The sequence below is a fragment of the Physella acuta genome, unplaced genomic scaffold (genome assembly GCF_028476545.2).
Source record: "Physella acuta isolate Inbredline_101_S28 unplaced genomic scaffold, ASM2847654v3 ptg000013l, whole genome shotgun sequence".
Taxonomy (NCBI): Eukaryota; Metazoa; Mollusca; class Gastropoda; family Physidae; genus Physella; species Physella acuta.
The window spans coordinates 544,412-564,500 of NW_026731533.1; the positions used below are offsets into that span (position 1 = coordinate 544,412).

Sequence of the window (20,089 nt, forward strand, 5' to 3'; positions counted from 1 at the left end):
AAAAGGGAGAAAAAAATGCTAAAAAACTGGAAAATAGAAAAACTGGAAACGAAATGTGTGTAGTCTATCCCTGGTTTTAAAATTATCGATTAGCGCAAAACGAGCTGCGAGAGAAACGCAACTCTCAATAGGGAATTTTGTAGAGAGTGATTTGCATTTAGCAGAGAACAAACTTTCATTTGAGAGTAGTGTATTTCCACATATATCTCGTGTATGGAACTTTCCAGAGTGGAATTGTGTAGAATTCATAATATGGCTAAAATACATACATCTTGTACAAAATCTTAACATTTTTTAAGTTTAATAGTACGATTCTAGATTCTGAAGAAAAAGTAGGTGCATGCTGGATATATTATCTGAAATATGTCCAGGTTATCCACGTCTGTAAGTTCCAGTTGAACGTGTGATACAAAACGTTTCCCTAAAGACGAGCCTAAATTTGCTGCTCATCTTGTAGTACACCAGCACGCTGACGGAGCTGTTGGTGGCCTCCAGCGTGTTGAGGATGGACCACGACACCTGGAAACTGTTCTGGTACGGGCCCACGATGCTGTAGTTGGGGGAAAAGTGCAGCATCAGTATCAGGTTGATGGCGCTGGGTAGGAAACACGCGATGAAGATACAGGAAATGGATGCCACCATCAGGACAACTCGCTTATCGCGGTTGCTCATCGTCGGCTTTGCTGATGATGTTTCTAGACTGGTGTTACGCCATTGGGATTTCCGGGTCAGGTTTATAATTAGAACCACCGTGCAAATAATGACGCATGCGCAGGATGACAGCTGCGCAAAGACGGAGATCGCAAAAGAAACGTTTTCAACGGCTGTACCGTCGTCTGCGTATACCAGCCCATCCAGTGTTTTGTTTCTGCTGTCGTCAAAGTGTGGACCGATGCGGAGGGCGTAGTAGACGGGCGCCACGCTGAGGAAGAGGAAGAGATAAATGAGAAGGATGATGACGAGCGTCCTCTTTGGCGTGAGGAACTGTTTGACCCTGTGAGGCGTGGCGATACAGAGGCATCTCTCTAGGGTGATGAAGGCTGTGATCCAGCTGGTTATCCTGGCGAAGCAGACGTGAGGCCAGCCTGCAGATGTAACAGCAGAAGATATAAGTGTGAGACCGATAGTTATTGAAAACAAAAGGGAAAAGTCATTTTTCTTTTGATTTATATTGTGTAAAAAAACTTTTGAATGTAAGTAGAAAAAGCACGTAAGGGATAGCGTGGTCGAGAAGTAGAGTTCACAGCTGATAAACTTAAATTCTCGGGTTCGATCAGTTAGCACGCCCATACCTTTACCTATCAGGGTGTGTGACTCAATTCAGGAAAATTATTGGTGGTTTGGCTTAACGCTGATAACACTATCTCTTATCATGGCGAGGTCATTGAAACAGGTAGTTCATTAATTTTAAAAGTATAGGCCTAATTTATATTCTTACACGTATGAAAATTATTCTTTATTTTTGCTCACTCTGCTGAAAACAAAGTAAAGATTCCTTTTTAGAATTAGATCTAGTGATTTATTGAGCAGAGGAAGAAGAGTTCATATGTTTCTTCACCTCGGCATATGAAGGAAGGGTGTGGTCAGCCTATGCATAGCCGCTTTTACTTTCCGTAACATTAATTAGGTACCCATCAGAACTAGGTGGACTCAGGTACGCTCTAATGACTTAAACCCGGATTCGAACTCGAGACTTTCGGGTTAGCAGTCTAGCTCTCTACCGCTAGCCGTCCCCAACACTCTCCTGAATCAACTATCAAATTTTGTTTTCAAACGTATTTTAAATCTTCTATTAGTGCATGTTATATACAATCCACCTATTATGTTATATATGGGTTACCTGCCGTTATATACTGTATATCAATAGACTCGAAGGATATACCAGAGTAGCGGAACAGCGGGTTGAAACAGATGCTCATCCAGACTAGGGTCAGGAGTGACCCCAGGTCAGCCACAGCCAGACCCAGGAGGCTGATGTTGATAGAGTCACTGAACCCCTGGAATAACAACTTTCATTAGACTTTGTTAAACTTTGTTAGCATAAAGACGACAACTTTAATTAGAATTTGTTAACCTTTGTTTTATTTTTATTTATTTATTTATTTATTTATTTATTTATTTATTTATTTATTTTGCATAAAGATGACGTCTTTAATTAGACTGTTAACATTTGTTAGCATAAAGACAACTTTAATTAGGTTTTGTTTTAATTAGACCGTATTAACTTTTGATAACATAAGGACGACACCTTTAAATTAGACCATTTATTAGACTAAAGACTACCTGTAAAAACCTTAGTGACACTTTGTCAACATTCCAATTACTGAACTAATAAAGATATTAAGAATACATTTTCCTAAATTACTGAACTAATAAAAATATTAAGAATACATTTTCCTAAATTACTGAACTAATAAAGATATTAAGAATACATTTTCCTAAATGTCTACGCATTTTCAGCGGTTATGATTTATTAATTTTTCTAGTGTTTTCGATCAACTGTTTAGCTTTTAATCGCCAAATCAGATGATTTAACTATGAGAGTTGTATTCAATTGTTTAGCCTTTGATCACAAGCTGTATGTATTTAAGCGATTGTAGGAAAAAAGTCACAGGGAAAAAAAACACAGGAAAAAAAAACAGAAAAAAAGTCACAGGAAAAAAAGTCACAGGAAAAAAAGTCACAGGAAAAAAAGTCACAAATATATATTTGCATGATATTTGTTAATACTTTTATGTATTAAATATTTAGAGAGTGCAAATTAACTTAGGATTAATTAAATGTAATGTAATGTGTGTAGGCTGTATACGCATAGGAATTTTTATAATTCATCTAAAAATATTTATTATGAAGTATGTAGATTGTAATTATTTTAAACTTAAGATTAGTAGCATTTAATAGAATGCTCCAAAGTCCACGTTTTTCATCGTGTTTTTTTTTTAAATACCAATATTAAATTACCGTGAAATGGTAAGTTCGTCGGACTTGCTGCCCTCAACTCATGGCAACAATAGTTATGTTTAGTTCAACCACCTTTACTGCCCACATTTATCACGGTCATTACATAACAAAACTTAGGATCAAAACAGAAAGCCGACAAGGTTCAAAGGCTGTCATTGACGCATAACGTCAACAACACAAAATATGTTCGGACAATGCCTACTGAGGAGAGGCCGACCAGAGAATAGCCTACGGCAAAATGTGCCTAAATTTCTTTTATAGCTAACTTTTCTACCGCGTATTTAACTAAGTACGTAACAAAAGTTGAGATTGTTGTGTAAATTATCTTAGAGTATTTTTACTTACAATTGTTATAAATCATAATGCTTTTAACGTCTATAAATAATTTATGCTATCAAAAAATACAACCCACAACAATAAACATACAAAATTTACAATTCTTAACAAATTAATAAAAATATTTCTAAAAAGATTTTTGTGACTTTTTTTCTGTGACTTTATTTCTGTGACTTTTTTTCCGATAAAATTTTTCCACTGTGACTTTTTTTCTGTGACTTTTTTTCCTAGCAAAAACTGTGACTTTTTTTCTGTGTTTTTTTTTCCTGTGACTTTTTTTCCGTTTACCATTTAAGCTATGGGTGATGTATTTTTTGTTATACTCTAGCTTCCAAGCGTGATAAAGGACTCCACGGGTAAAATAACCAGTCAAGCATAATAAGTTACATAATAATAATTACACTTGCGACATGTATATTTTACATGTCTAAGTTAATTTTTTTTGGAACAAGTATAGTTAATTTGGTGAAGTTGTTTTTTTCTAGACTTGTTTAGTATAAGTATTTTTTTTAGACAAAATGTGATATTTGAAACATGTTTCTCATTTCAAGCTCATACATCAAAACAGCACCCTTAACCCAAGTATGGGAAATGATGCGTGTCCTTGCTGTTAAGCTGAGATTAAGTCAATGATTAAGTCAATGATTAAGTCAATGATTAAGTCAATGATTAAGTCAATGATTAAGTCAATGATTAAGTCAATGATTAAGTCAATTATTAAGTCAATTATTAAGTCAATGATTAAGTCAATGAGATCAAACCTGTTTAAAGAAGACGACAATGACCATGACATTGGCTATCGACCCAAGGAAAGATATCACGCCTGATGCTATGACGAAGAAGGCAATCTCCATCCATTTTCTGACGTCGCTGCCAATTATGTCTTGAATACCGGACGTTGTGGTACTTAGTGACATTGCTGGGTCTGGTATCTTAGCTGGAAATTTGATCGTGTTTGTTAATAGCAGAAAGTAACAACTAAAATAAATTATGGCTTCGTTGTTTTTTTTAATGCCACATCTAAATTATTCAAATAGATATAAATTCCTTTTCGTAAAAAAAAAAATTTAGACCGTCCATCTATGGTGGGTAGCCCCTACCAAACTCACGTTAGGGAAAGTAAAGGCGGCTGGGCATAGTGCTGACATACTAACCCTTCATATGCCGAGGTCACAGAAACAGGTGAACTCTACTTCATTTGCCCCTTAGAATGTTAGGTTTGGAATGGGAACTTTACTTTTTAACAAAAAAGTTATCGTTTAAGAATATCTAACTTTCTATAAAGAAAAATTAAAGATAAATTATTTGAAAAAAAAAAAGACACCATAAATATGATTTTGTTTTGAAAAAAAATTGAAGAATTTATTTTGGTTTATTACGTTAAACATGTTGATAATTTTTTTTTTACATCTTTAAATCTATCTACTAATATACGAACCTGAGCTGTTCGTGAAAGTCTCTCAAGTAAAGCCACTGAAATCAAGTGTAACTACAATGAGTACACACTGAGTACACAATGAGTACACAATGAGTACACACTGAGCTGTTCGTGAAAGTCTGTCAACTAAAGCCACTGAAATCAAATGTAACCACAATGAGTTCACAGTGAGCTGTTTTTAAACTGAGACTGACATGAAAATGTCTTGCCCACTGCTATATGTCCCATTCGATCGATGCCCAGAGCATGCGGGAACAATTGAAACTCACCCCAGAGATAATGTACGCCTGTACATAACGTTATTCCTGTAAGTATATGGAACTTTCACGCTTTGGTAATGGAAGAAATAATGCACAAATTGTGAAAATAGTTATCGACAGATCAGCGATATAATCGAGCACAATACCTCAGGAAATAAGTTGCAAGAAATGTTTTCGTTGTTTTTTTCTGCATGTATGGAGGGGGGGGGGGGGGTCTTAGGATTGGAGCGGGTTGGTGTGAGACAGAGAGTGGGGATGGGTGGCGTGGATCTAGAAAAGTATATAATTACAATGTTTTCGAAAAATATTGACGCTTTAGTTTTGAAATGTTTTTAATGATACAAGAAACGCATGTCGGTTCTCAGTTGTTGCAGTTTTTAGGTGTTTATTTCATTTTTATTTATTATTTTTTTTTGCGACTGCTTTTTACTTTTTCGTATAGAGAAAGTATTGTAATCGTGCAACAAAAATCGAGATTTTTACAAATCTCGACGTTTTACACCTCCCTGTGTCGGAAAAACATAATTTTTCAATCTTGTCCGAATGTCTGTGTGTGTGTCTGTCTGTGTGTCTGTAAACACGATAACTTGAGTACCGTTACAGCTAGGTTGATGAAATTTCATAAATAAGTATTATATCAAATTTGTAGATCCGTATCAACTTTTCAGCTATTTCCGAAAGCCGGAAGTGGAACTTTTTCTACTTTCAATTTTTCACAAGCGTATAACTTGAGTACTATTTCAGATATATAAATGAAATTTCAAATTTAAGTAAAAGATATAATTCTCTGCCTTCTGTTAAATTTTGAGTAATTTCCGTTACCGGAAGTAGTAATTTACGCTATTTCCGATTTCTCAAAAAAAAACTCATGTGAATTTATAAAGTACTAATATCCCGCACTATTATGCACATTCTATTATAAAAAGTTTAAGTAATTAAAAATATTTTAAAATATTGTCTATGATCCGAGTTGCCATCCCCCGTAGTGTTATATAAGAATATTCGAGAAAGTTTAGGGGAGATTACTCCAGGTTTATTTTATGTAGAAGCTATATTTATGTGTAACTTAAAAAAATAGTTTTTATATACTACCATAGTATGAGGAATACTTGTAAGCAATATATAATGATTTTATCAAAATATCTTTTAATATATTTTTTTTGCTTTATTTTATAGATTTTCATTTCTATAGTCGACCATGTTTCTTTATATAGGCTATTATATATGTATATATATATGTATATATATATATATATATATATATATATATATATATATATATATATATATAATTTATCATTGGAAATGCATTAAACCAGAAAATACAAAATACAAATAATTTTATCCTTTGCCCTTATAGGATCTAAACAGAACAACCGACCAAGTGTTAAATACGTGTATTTATTTCCGCAGATTTCGCAATATCAGACGTTAAATTTTAACGGCCTGGCGAGAAAAGGTATACTTAAAATATAAAGTGCCGCATAGCATTTTGTTTGGAGGGTAGCAATGATTAAGTCTTGCACTAAGTGCAGCCCAATTTTAGATATTTTGTTGTTTAAAAACATTTGCAAAGTAATACATGTTTTTAATTTGGCATCCCTTCATCTCTTTACACATTTTTTTAATAAACCTTGTTGTTTATACATACAAACACACACACACACATATATATATATATATATATATATATATATATATATATATATATATATATATATATATATATATATATATATATATATATATATATATATATATGTATGTATGTGTGTGTTTGTGTGTGTGTGTGTGTTTTCACAAACTACCGTGTAATACCGTGACCCTCGACCTCTTGTCTTTATATGTTGTTTCAAGCTCCTAACAAATCCAGCATAACACCACCCTTCCTAGCCTGGCTGTAAATCTGACCACAACAACAAAGCTAACCTCCACCTGTCGTCATTCAGCACGTCCTAGTCTAGCGCTAGATGACACGATCGATAACTCCAGGAATGAAAACGTCAAGTTTTTTTGTTAATTAGATGTAATTTATGCATGCTTTAAGGCTGGCTAGTTGACATAGGGTATACCGTATTTTACACTAATTGACAAATAATTAACGACTGGTCAGAGTGTTATAGTTTGTCTAAATAAAATATGTTGTTTGACTCGCATTAGAGTATAATTTTATTAAACTCACAAACACCCCCCCCTCCACTGTACTATTGGACGATAAGTATCACTTGGATTCCCACTACCTATTTCTCTCATGGAATAAAAAGATACGGTTAGTAATGTGAAAATATAAAATTAATCGACATACGATTATAATAACTAATTCAGACTTTAAAATTTTGTGAATTTAAAAAATATTAAACAGTGCAACAATATGATAGTAAACATCAGACTCCAGATTATTAGGCAGGGAGAAAAGACCTCTTTAAAATGTATAGGATTTTTACATGTTTGAAAAAGTTCAAACAGATTATATATATATATATATATATATATATATATATATATATATATATATATATATATATATATATATATATATATATATATATATATATATATATAAATGCATGTACATCTATTTTCTTTATCTCATTAGACAAGTTAAATATTAAAATCTAATTAAAAACTTACCAATCAATAATAAGAATGGAGATAACTAGCTAGATCCGATGGCCCGATCAATTCCTTGAGCAGTGGTTCAAGCTGAATGTTTGTATATATATATATATATATATATATATATATATATATATATATATATATATATATATATATATATATATATATATATATATATATATATATATATATATATATATATATATATATATATATATATATATATATATATTACTCTATATATATATATATATATATTCTACATATATTATATATATATATATATATATATATATATATGTATATATTCTATATATATTCTATATATATATTCTATATTTATATTCTATATTTATATATATATTCTATATTTATATATATATATATATTATATATATATATATATATATATATATATATATATATATATATATATATATATATATATATATATATATATATATATATTCATGCGACGAGCATCTACCCATCCGAAAATCCAAACACACACTGACACGACACAAAATTTTAGTCATACAACATAAAGACCAACACATTTTAGTTTGTAAAGACTAATTTATTTGCTGAAAATACCGCTACATTTTAAATGTTACCAAAAATCAAATATTAATCTTGCAATAAACGATAATACCATTTGAAATAAAAATGATTTTTGTGTCATTTCAGTAAAAAAAAATACTATTTAAAAAATAAACTATTTGTTCTTCTCTTATGTATCCCATTTCCACATTTTTACGGATAGAAAAACAAATTTGCCAAGACATTAAATTACCCCGACTTTTTGTTGAAATCCTTCAGCTAATGTCGGTGAAACACCATGAACATTTGCATGATATCTGGGCTAAGAGCTACGGTCGAATATTGACATATACCGCTATTGTGTGCACTAGTAATGAACATGAATGGTGAAAATAACGCAGTATTACAAGTAGGAGGCTCGCACTTTACCACAATTAAATAGTAATCGGCAAATAATTGTTGTGAATAACGTTGCACAAACTCTGAAAGAATTGTTTCGTCAGAAAAACTTATATTTTTATGATAATGTTCAATGATTACTTTATTCCTGAAAATCAGTTTTCTTTTACGCATACATAATTTTGTAGGTTATGGTAGCTTTCGACAGAAAATATTTAAAAATAGATTTTATAAACGACCTGAATATTAATCATATACCTCCCCTCTGCCATTTCTCATAAACCTTCGTCTAATACTTCTCATATACCACCCCTATCCCATTTCTCATATACCACCCCTATCCTACTTCTCAAATACCACCCCTATCCTACTTCTAATATACCGCCCCTGTCCTACTTCTCAAATACCACCCCTCTCCCACTAACACAACCCGGTACACTCCCCACTGTATGAAATCTTCCGACGTTTGTCCTGAAACTAAGTCTGTAACGTGCTGTTTATTGATGTGCTTCACTCACGAGGTTGTTCTTAATTACCACCTGCATGGTATAATTAAAATTAATTGAATTTAATTACCTCGTGTGCATGTATTTCTTTGAGTCAGGGTTTCGTTCTATTTAACGTGATAAGCCAAACATGAACGCCACGCCGGGTTAAGGTCGAAAAAGACCAACATAGCTTGTTTCTTCTCAATAGATGGGATCTTTTTTTTTAATTCCAGGGGAGGGGGGATTCTATATCCTATATCTTATATCTAGTATTAAATGTTTAAAATTTAATTTTAAAATTATTTTTCACTTCTGATTCAACTGTAATATTTCACAAGACGAAATGCATTTTTGAAAAACCTCTCGTGCTACGAACCACGTTCTAGTGTGCTAAAATTCTAATCTGTTTATACTGATAGTCCCGGAACTCAATTACTGATCTTTTTAATGGGCTCGCGTTTAAACAAAGCCTCCCTGAACACGACTCGATATTTCGAGCTCATTTTATAGTAAACAAAGATACTAATGGAACTATTGACGGCTTCTAAGGTCTTCATACATGACCAGCACACCACGTAACTGTTCCGGTAACGTCCCCTGATGCTGTATGCCGGGTAGCAGATTTCAAGCAGGAGGTGAAATATACAGGGGAGAAAACAGACGATGAAGATGGTGGATATTAAAGTCACCATTTGAATTACTTTTCTATCTCTTTCTGTTGAAGAGCTCAGGGCAGCAGCGTTTCCGGACTCTGCCCTCCATTTTGATTTGACTGCCAGTGTTTTGGTCAGGATGACGGTGCATAGAATGACCACAGCAAACGAAGAGACCTGGACGATGACGGCAATGCTGTTTGAGATACTCAACAGGTATTGTCCATCGCTGGCGTATACAAGAGCAAACATGGTTCGGTTGAGTTTGACGTTAAATGACGGGCCGAGACCTAGGCCTTTGTAGACAGGTGAGACACTGAGGAACACGGTCAGGTAGATGAAGGTGATGACGTAGACGGTGCGCCTGGGGGTGATGGTCTGCTTGACCTTGAGCGGCATGGCGATACACAGGCATCTCTCGAACGTGATGTAGGCCGTTATCCAGCTGGTGATCCTGGCGAAACAGATGTGAGGCCAGCCTGAAATAGATGTAGAAATAGATGATAAGGTAGATGATAAGGTAGATGTGGGGCCAGCCTGGGATAGATGATAGGGTAGATGATAAGGTAGATGATAAGGTAGATGTGAGGCCAGCCTGGAATAGATGATAAGGTAGATGATAAGGTAGATGATAAGGTAGATGATAAGGTAGATGTGAGGCCAGCCTGGAATAGATGATTGGTAGATGATAAGGTAGATGATAAGGTAGATGTGAGGCCAGCCTGGAATAGATGATAAGGTAGATGATAAGGTAGATGATAAGGTAGATGATAAGGTAGATGTGAGGCCAGCCTGGAATAGATGATAGGTAGATGATAAGGTAGGTGTGAGACCAGTGTAGAATAGATGATAGGTAGATGTGAGGCCAGCCTGGAATAGATGATAAGGTAGATGATAAGGTAGATGTGAGGCCAGCCTGGAATAGATGATAAGGTAGATGATAAGGTAGATGTGAGGCCAGCCTGGAATAGATGATAAGGTAGATGATAAGGTAGGTGTGAGACCAGTGTAGAATAGATGATAGGTAGATGATAAGGTAGATGTGAGGCCAGTGTAGAATAGATGATAGGTAGATGTGAGGCCAGCCTGGAATAGATGATAAGGTAGATGATAAGGTAGATGATAAGGTAGATGATAAGGTAGATGATAAGGTAGATGTGAGGCCAGCCTGGAATAGATGATAAGGTAGGTGTGAGACCAGTGTAGAATAGATGATAGGTAGATGATAAGGTAGATGTGAGGGCAGCCTGGAATAGATGATAAGGTAGATGTGAGGCCAGCCTGGAATAGATGATAAGGTAGATGATAAGGTAGATGATAAGGTAGATGATAAGGTAGATGTGAGGCCAGCCTGGAATAGATGATAAGGTAGATGATAAGGTAGATGTGAGGCCAGCCTGGAATAGATGATAAGGTAGATGATAAGGTAGATGATAAGGTAGATGTGAGGCCAGTCTGGAATAGATGATAAGGTAGATGATAAGGTATATGTGAGGCCAGCCTGGAATAGATGATAAGTTAGATGATAAGGTATATGTGAGGCCAGCCTGGAATAGATGATTGGTAGATGATAAGGTAGATGTGAGGCCAGTGTAGAATAGATGATAAGGTAGATGATAAGGTAGATGTAAGACCAATGAAGAATAGATGATTGGTAGATGATTGGCAGATGTGAGGCTAATCTAGAATAGAGGATAAGGCAGATATGAAGCTAGATCAGAACAGAGAAATGCTATTTTAGGCGGGGGTGGTCCGCACCACGTGACACCATTTTTGAAGTGACACCACGATGAAAAAATGTAAAATGTAGTTTAAAACAATAGTATGTTGTGTTAAAATAATAAAAAATATTGGAGCTGGAAGGGGTGACACCCTGAGTCTATGCACCTGGTGACACCTGACCTAGCCACGCCCCTGACAGCAACTTCTCCTGTGAATAGCACAATAGACTACTCACACGCCGTGAGGTACTGGACATCGATGGAGTTGAAGGAGATATCCGGCGAGTAGCGCACGAGGGGGTTGAAGCAGATGGACAGCCAGACCATGGCCAGTAGGGAGCAGAGGTCAGAGATGGTCAGTCCCAGTAGACTGATGGTCACTGAGTCGTTCAGGCCCTGGGGACATAGTGGTGACATAGTGGTGACATAGTGGTGACATAGTGGTGACATAGTGGTGACATAGTGGTGACACGTTCAAAATTAGATTGTCAGACCGAGTAGACTGATGGTCACTGAGTCGCTCGGGCCCTGGGGACATAGTGGTGACATAGTGGTGACATAGTGGTGACATAGTGGTAACATAGTGGTGACATAATGGTGACATAGTGGTGACACGTTCAAAATTAGATGGTCAGTCCCAGTAGACTGATGGTCACTGAGTCGTTCAGGCCCTGGGGACACGGTCAGAGCTAGAGATTAGTAGTGGTGACATAGTGGTGACATAGTGGTGACATAGTGGTGACATAGTGGTGACACGTTCAAAATTAGAGTGTCAGACCGAGTAGACTGATGGTCACTGAGTCGCTCGGGCCCTGGGGACATAGTGGTGACATAGTGGTGACATAGTGGTGACATAGTGGTAACATAGTGGTGACATAATGGTGACATAGTGGTGACACGTTCAAAATTAGATGGTCAGTCCCAGTAGACTGATGGTCACTGAGTCGTTCAGGCCCTGGGGACACGGTCAACGTTACAGATTAGTTGGGTTATAGTGGTGACATAGTGGTGACATAGTGGTGACATAGTGGTGACATAGTGGTGACATAGTGGTGACATAGTGGTGACATAGTGGTGACATAGTGGTGACACGTTTAAAATTAGATGGTCAGACCCAGTAGACTGATGGTCACTGAGTCGTTCAGTCCCTAGTGACACGGTCAACAGTAAGAGATTAGTAGTGGTGACATAGTGGTGACATAGTGGTGACATAGTGGTGACATAGTGGTGACATAGTGGTGACATAGTGGTGACACGGTCAACAGTAAGAGATTAGTTGAGTTATAGTGGTGACATAGTGGTGACATAGTGGTGACATAGTGGTGACATAGTGGTGACATAGTGGTGACATAGTGGTGATATAGTGGTGACATAGTGGTGGCACGTTTAAAATTAGATGGTCAGACCCAGTAGACTGATGGTCACTGAGTCGTTCGGGCCCTGGTGACACGGTCAACATTAGAGATTAGTTGTGGTGACATAGTGGTGACATAGTGGTGACATAGTGGTGACACGTTCAAAATTAGATTGTCAGACCGAGTAGACTGATGGTCACTGAGTCGCTCAGTCCCTGGGGACATAGTGGTGACATAGTGGTGACATAGTGGTGACATAGTGGTGACATAGTGGTGACATAGTGGTGACATAGTGGTGACATAGTGGCGACATAGTGGTGACATAGTGGTGACACGTTCAAAATTAGATGGTCAGACCCAGTAGACTGATGGTCACTGAGTCGTTCAGGCCCTGGTGACACGGTCAGAGCTAGAGATTAGTAGTGGTGACATAGTGGTGACATAGTGGTGACATAGTGGTGACACGTTCAAAATTAGTGATTAGTTGGGTTTTATAGTGGTGACATAGTGGTGACATAGTGGTGACATAGTGGTGACACGTTTAAAATTAGAGTGTCAGACCCAGTAGACTGATGGTCACTGAGTCGCTCAGTCCCTGGGGACACGGTCAACATTAGAGATTAGTTGGGTTTTAGTGGTGACATAGTGGTGACATAGTGGTGACATAGTGGTGACATAGTGGTGACATAGTGGTGACATAGTGGTGACATAGTGGTGACATAGTGGTGACATAGTGGTGACACGGTCTACGCTAGAGATTAGTTGGCTTATAGTGGTGACATAGTGGTGACATAGTGGTGACATAGTGGTGACATAGTGGTGACATAGTGGTGACACTGTCAAAATTAGAGATTAGTTGGGTTATAGTGGTGACATAGTGGTGACATAGTGGTGACATAGTGGTGACATAGTGGTGACATAGTGGTGACATAGTGGTGACATGTTCAAAGCTAGAGATTAGTAGTGGTGACATAGTGGTGACACGTTCAATGCTAGAGATTAGTAGTGGTGACATAGTGGTGATACGTTCAAAGCTAGAGATTAGTAGTGGTGACATAGTGGTGACATATTGGTGATACGTTCAAAATTAGAGATTAGTTGGCTTATAGTGGTGACACATACATAGTTTATTAGCATAGTGGTGACACGTTCAAAGCGAGAGATTAGTAGGCCTATAATGGTGACACATAAAAAGTTAAATATTAGCATAGTGGTGACACGTTCAAAACTAGGGATTAATGTTTTATTGATACGCTCTAAAGCTAGGGATTAGTATGCGGGTAAATTGTTATGAAACACTTAAATCATGGTCATTAATTATTTAATTGGGTAATTTGACAAATTACGTTGTTGTTTAGTAGGAAACGAAATTCTGATTTATTTTCTTCAACACACAATTCCAATCATTTAAAAAAAAATAGTCTTGCATTATCAACTAAACGGCTTCCGAATAAAAACGTACCTGGGCATAAAATCATTGAATCTTCACCCACTTGAAGTACCTACGGGTGGTGGGGGGAGGGGGGTGACACAGCCATTGGTCATAAAAATATAAAACTTCTCCCCCCCCCCCCCCCCCAAAAAAAAAACCGTTCCCATTTAAGGTTTGAGCATGGAATGGAACGAATTTGGACTCGACATTAATCCTAGCCCTAGCTCTTACCCCTACATTCAGGTTCCTTCAACGTATAAACAGAACTTCTGGCAGCATCAACAAAAGTTACCAGCACCAACTGAATGAACTGACCTGCAACATAAATATGTAAATGTTGACCAGATTAGCCGCCGTTCCCAGAAGGCTGACGGCGCCTGCGCATGCGCAGATGAGGATAACCTGCAGTAGCTGGGCCGTTTCCTCGCTGATGATGTCGGTGTACAGGACCTCGGTCACAAAGTTGTCTATGACGTCATCTGCAGCAGACGGGAGCAGGAGAGTGACGGGTGGATCTGTTTCCGTCGTCAGTTGATCCGTACCAGCCGCCATTGCTACACCTAGGGACATTTTTTATTCAAGAGCTCAATATTCCATCTAGTTTTTTTTTAAATAGAGAAATCTTCAACGTTTCAAATGATAGGCCTGTTCAAGCATAATAATGTACCACATTTTATCTATGAAATGTTAAAACTTATGCACTGTGGAGAGGCTTACAAATCCTCTATTTGATTAATTTAAATGTTTCAAGTAAAATTATTATCAAACATTTATAATAATTAGCTTTTGTCGTTGCACTGAAAATCAGAAAATAAAACAAACTTCCTTTCTTTATAAAAAGCTTTGGTAAGAGATCTCTTACATATTTTCAGACCACTGTTTAGCCATTCGTTCTAAATCAGCGGTTCTTAACCTGGGTTCGATTGAACCCCAGAGGTTCGGTGAGTCAGTCTTTGACGTCAAGACACACAAAACTGTCTCATATTTGCCGTTGGATTTTGACAGTGTGGGCTATAAAACTAGCTGCCGCCAGTGTTTCTTTCAGACTTTTTTTTCCCGTGGGGCACTTGATATTTTCGGGGGCGGGGGGGGTGGACTACATTTTCCGGGGGGTGGGGGGACACACTGGTTAAAGTTTATGTTTTCTATATCAATTCCATTTCGTCAGCCGAGGCCCATCATAGTTCTAATACGACAGCGCGACAGCATGACATAGTAATAAAGTATGCCAAAGATACAGGTATTTGTATCTTGTTATGTCTATATCGCGGAACCCTTGACATCACAACCAGTGGCGTAGCCAGGATCGTCTCAAGGGGGGGGGGGTTTCCAATTTTTACCGGGGACAAACTTTCGATTTGCACCCCCACCCCCCTCAAACTTTCGATTTCCACCCCCCCCCCCCCGTCAAACTTTCGATTTCCACCCCCCCCCCCCCCGTCAAACTTTCGATTTCCACCCCCCCCTCAAACTCTTTCGATTTGCACCCCCCCCCCTGCCTACGCCACTGATCACAACACACATACGCCAAGAATCGTGTCAACGCCACCTATACAGGTGCGCGTTGATCGTGTATATGCGCGCTGTGACGAACATAATTTTTATTTCTATATCGTGGCCCAGTTGTCGTCCTGTGATTCTGTGATTGCCGTGCTGGTACGCCGTGTGATGCATTACTTAGTATTTTAATTTCTTCATACTAACTCTGTCCAGCAGAAAATAAAGGATTTCGACGAATATGTACAGTATTCATTTTATATGTATGTTGGAAATTGATGGGAATGAGCGTCATATCTGCATAATTTGCAATGCCTAGTTGAGCATTTCTAGTCTAGCACCAGCGATACTAAGCAGTATCACCCAAACATTTGAAAATTGACGAAAAAAATTGGCAAAAAAAACTATTACACATACACACATAATTTTTTTACCATAATAGTAATTAATAAGGAGCTATAAAACAGCACAGAAAAGAAATTTAACGTATGATGCAAACATTTTTTATAAATAATTTAACCAAAAATTTTTTACTAAGTAATTTGTGGCTGCGGTTTTCCAACATTTAGGCCAGGGGTCTCCAAACTACGGCCCGCGGGCCGCATGATTTTATCCGGCCCGCGACGATCTTTTTGTCCACTGAATAAATGTTTGTTGGAGGTGGCTGAGGAGCTTTGCACAGAAAATTCAAAACTATTTGAAATGTAGCTTTGTGTGCAAATACAATCACTCGCCGTGTTGCAGACATTGGTGAAAACATTGCGACTCAAATAGCAAAAAATTCAATGGAAGAGTCGCTGGACAGCTGTTCCACCTCTCTGTTTGTGTTCATTAGAGGTGTGGATGAAGACATGAACATAACACAAAAGCTGGCTTCCCTACATATAATGTATGACACTGTTACCAAAGAGGATATCTGACCATAGATAGTTCAGAGACAAACACAAAATAGCAAGATTACCATATTTCACATCAGTAAGATTTTTGCGAGAAAATTCTGAGCAGAGTAAGAAAATAAATAGGTGACTTCCTGATAGTAAAAGCAAGTCACAGCCGTTATTGTCTGATGAAGAGTGGGTATAGAAATTGGCCTCTGCTGCAGACATAACTAGTCATTTAATTTTTCTGAACCTAAAACGGCAAGAGAGTGAAATCTAGTTTCTGATCTATACACCCACCTAAAGGCCTTTAGATATACAAACTTGCCATGTTTTTTGTGCAAATACAGGCTAACAACTTGACACACTTTCAGCAGTGCAAGGTCTTTACGGCTGAAGCAACCACCGAGTTCCCCACGTCATTTAGATACGAGATCATCAAAGACCTCCAGCTGCAGTTTCAGAAGCGGTTTTCTGACTTGGATTCAAAGGCAGAAGAAGTGAGACTGTTTCAAAGCCCATTTGAAGCAAATGTGGCCAGTTGCAAAGATGAACTGCAGCTGGAGGTCATTGAATTGCAAGAAAATGACCTCCTTAGAGACACGTTCAAAGAAGGGCGGATGGGTTTTCGTACGTTTTTGCACAAGGAAGACTTTCCTAACATTTGCATCAAAGTACCTTTCAAATGTTCGAACAACATGCTGTGTGAACAAACATTTTCAAGAAGGAAATACGCGAAGTACAATTTGAGGGGGGGGTGGACACTTGAAATTTGTATATATTTCTATATAAATTATATTTCGTTGGGGGGGGGGCGGTGGTAGACATTCATCGGCGGGGGGGGGGGGGGGAGGGGCGCCACGACCCTGAAGAGATGCCTTAAAGAAACTCTGGCCCCCGAACTGATATTTGATAGTTAATGCGGCCCTCGGGCTGAAAAGTTTGGAGACCCCTGATTTAGGCCCTTCCTGCTGAATATACACTGGGAGATGCATAACAGGATAGCCCAGGGGTCGGCAACCTGCGGCTCGCGAGCCGTATGCGGCTCTTTTGATATCAAGATGCGGCTCCTTGAACAAATACTACTAATCTTAATAAAAAATTAAAATATTTGAAATTAAAAAAATGTTAGTGGCTCTTTAAAATCGGGGAAATTTTGAAAATTGTAACTTTTGGCTCTTCCGCTTCAAAAGTTTGCCGACCCCTGGGATAGCCTATCGCTGGAACTAGAAGATATCCATTGAAACAAATTTTGAAATTTTTAGTATTTTTCAAGGTCAGACCAAAAAAGTTTAACTTAGAAATTTGCTAAAACTTTATCTCTTATTAGAATTGTATGAATGTACTTATGACGATCGCCAGGAATGTTTATACCAAATTTTAAGTACTTTACTTATGGTTTCGGAAAATTGTTTACAAAAAAAATTCAAAATGTAATAAAATATTAACAAAATAATTTTTTGCAAATATGTTGCTATACATATACCCTGCAATTTATATACTGTATTATAGCATAAGAAATATTACTACTGCTGTGCAATTTTGATATATGTATGTCGAATAGTTTTTTTGTGTGAATATTTTTGTTTTCCTCCCTTAGTTTGGGTGATACTGCCCCCTTAAGCTGCATGGAGATGGAAAATATAAGAACATAATGCTCGTTGAATTTAAGGTGAAGCCGCGCATTTCTGAACTGGTGTCTGAAAGGCAACAACAGAAGTCACACTGATTGGCAGAAAATATTCATTATTTTGTTTTTGTGTGAAAATCATATTTTTTAAAGATTTTTTCTTTTTACACAGTGTTGATGAACGGTACATTTTGTTCACTAGTAAAATACACACCTATATTTTGAATTTGAAAAAAAAAATATTGTATTTTTCCTATTTAGAAGCGCTCCAAAAAGGTTAAGAATCACTGTTCTCAATGAGCACTACACAGTCTACGACTAAAAATATTAGCGGTAAAACCCGACTAGTAGCTTATCTCTAAAACAGTTATCCATCCCTTCTTGTTTAGCCGGTTAACTCCCCTTATTGAATTTAGTAATCTTTTTCATTAAATTTTATCGACTAGTTAATGTCTTGTTCTATTGTAAATTAGATATGTTTTATTGTAGTCGAATAAGAACGTATATGGGAAGTTAGAACGAAATGGCTGCATTAGAAGTGGGTCAACATTGAGTTACAAGACTTGCCACGAACCCACCAAACAAACAGACTTTGCGAACTAAATAAAACTTATAAGATGTCTTAAGAAATTCATAAGATGTCTTAAGAACTTCCAAAGGCTTACTATTGATCTTTATCTAGGATTTGATAAGCAACATCAACAATACCATCTACAATAAAACAATGTCTGTTAAGTTCACAAACTAACCGATAATTCTGTCCCAAATCACCGTTGTTTTGTAAACTTTATCAAGTCCCTGGTTCAAACACTTTCGTCAGCAGCAAGACTATACGTTTTGTCTTAAAGGGGAATTTTTTTTATATGTAACGAAAAAAAATCGTTGAAATCGAACTGCTAAAAATAGTCTGTATTTATACCAATTACACGGCATTGATAATTAGAAAGGTAGTACTTAATTGACCTCAGAATTTAGTTTACTACGCAATTAGTGTCAAATTGATTAATTTGTTGTAGACAAATTAAAATTTAGGCAATTAAATAATTTAAGTAAACTAATTGGCTGTGAAATTAAATTTTAGCCAATTAAAAATAAGTATGTGTTGATATTTTAGCGTGGTGTCGACGGTACAAAGAAGTTTTGTTTACATTCAGTTTAACAAGATAAATAATTACACCCAGTGCCGTGATTAATTAGCCTTTACTAATTAAATTTGTCATTAGTGTGTACTCAAACGTGATTCAATGTTGTTTGCATTTTCAAGCATTTATTGAACGCTAATCCGTATCACGTCAGTGAGCATCGGTGATGCATCAGTGAGCATTAATCTCTCTGCCAGTTTTAAAGGATCACTTTCTTGTCATACACCATTGTGTAGTCCAGATGATGAAACAATAATCCAAAAGCTGTGACTTTAAATTACAAAATTTAAGTTGACTTTATGAAATGTTAAATCTATTATGTTAGGATTTCAAAAATTCATTACTAAACATACTTCAGCAAGGGTTAGTAGTGAATAGTGTGACGAAGGTGTATTTTTCTTTGAATGATGTAGTGCATTTAAAAAGATTTTTTGTATATATTTTATTGTGATTTTATTGAAACACCCCAGACCCGCCCCAACACCAACACCTCAGTCATGCTAACATTCGACTCTTGCAGACACCCCAGCCCAGCCCTGCCAACACTAACACCATCACCCCAGCCCTGCCAACACCATCACCAACACCCTGCCATCACCATCACCAACACCTTGCCAACACCATCACCAACACCTTGCCAACACCATCACCAACACCTTGCCAACACCATCACCAACACCTTGCCAACACCATCACCAACACCTTGCCAACACCATCACCAACACCTTGCCAACACCATC

The 20,089-nt window shown here is 37.0% G+C and overlaps 2 protein-coding genes across 2 annotated transcripts; both read right to left on the minus strand.

Annotated features, from left to right (window-relative positions):
* Nucleotides 1-372: 372 nt before the first annotated feature.
* Nucleotides 373-4,214, minus strand: LOC131935534 (tachykinin-like peptides receptor 86C). Its single transcript, XM_059291967.1, has 3 exons — nucleotides 4,059-4,214; nucleotides 1,841-1,997; nucleotides 373-1,085 (listed from the first exon to the last, which is right to left on the minus strand). Exons 1-3 carry the CDS (start codon nucleotides 4,212-4,214, stop codon nucleotides 373-375), a joined length of 1,026 nt encoding a protein of 341 aa, XP_059147950.1.
* A 5,188-nt stretch (nucleotides 4,215-9,402) lies between these two features.
* LOC131935540 (galanin-like G-protein coupled receptor npr-9) lies at nucleotides 9,403-14,754 on the minus strand. Its single transcript, XM_059291982.1, has 3 exons — nucleotides 14,518-14,754; nucleotides 11,652-11,811; nucleotides 9,403-10,173 (listed from the first exon to the last, which is right to left on the minus strand). Exons 1-3 carry the CDS (start codon nucleotides 14,752-14,754, stop codon nucleotides 9,470-9,472), a joined length of 1,101 nt encoding a protein of 366 aa, XP_059147965.1. The 3' UTR covers nucleotides 9,403-9,469.
* Between the last annotated feature and the right edge of the window lie 5,335 nt (nucleotides 14,755-20,089).

Excerpts from the sequence above, each read along its gene's own strand:
- LOC131935534 (XM_059291967.1), bottom strand. The coding sequence starts at position 4,214 with ATGTCACTAAGTACCACAACGTCCGGTATTCAAGACATAATTGGCAGC. Across the intron at positions 1,998-4,058 it reads TTGTCGTCTTCTTTAAACAG|GGGTTCAGTGACTCTATCAA; the intron begins GTTTGATCTCAT and ends TTGTTATTCCAG. Across the intron at positions 1,086-1,840 it reads TATACAGTATATAACGGCAG|GCTGGCCTCACGTCTGCTTC; the intron begins GTAACCCATATA and ends TTACATCTGCAG.
- LOC131935540 (XM_059291982.1), bottom strand. The coding sequence starts at position 14,754 with ATGGCGGCTGGTACGGATCAACTGACGACGGAAACAGATCCACCCGTC. Across the intron at positions 11,812-14,517 it reads TTTACATATTTATGTTGCAG|GGCCTGAACGACTCAGTGAC; the intron begins GTCAGTTCATTC and ends CTATGTCCCCAG. Across the intron at positions 10,174-11,651 it reads TGTCCAGTACCTCACGGCGT|GCTGGCCTCACATCTGTTTC; the intron begins GTGAGTAGTCTA and ends CATCTATTTCAG.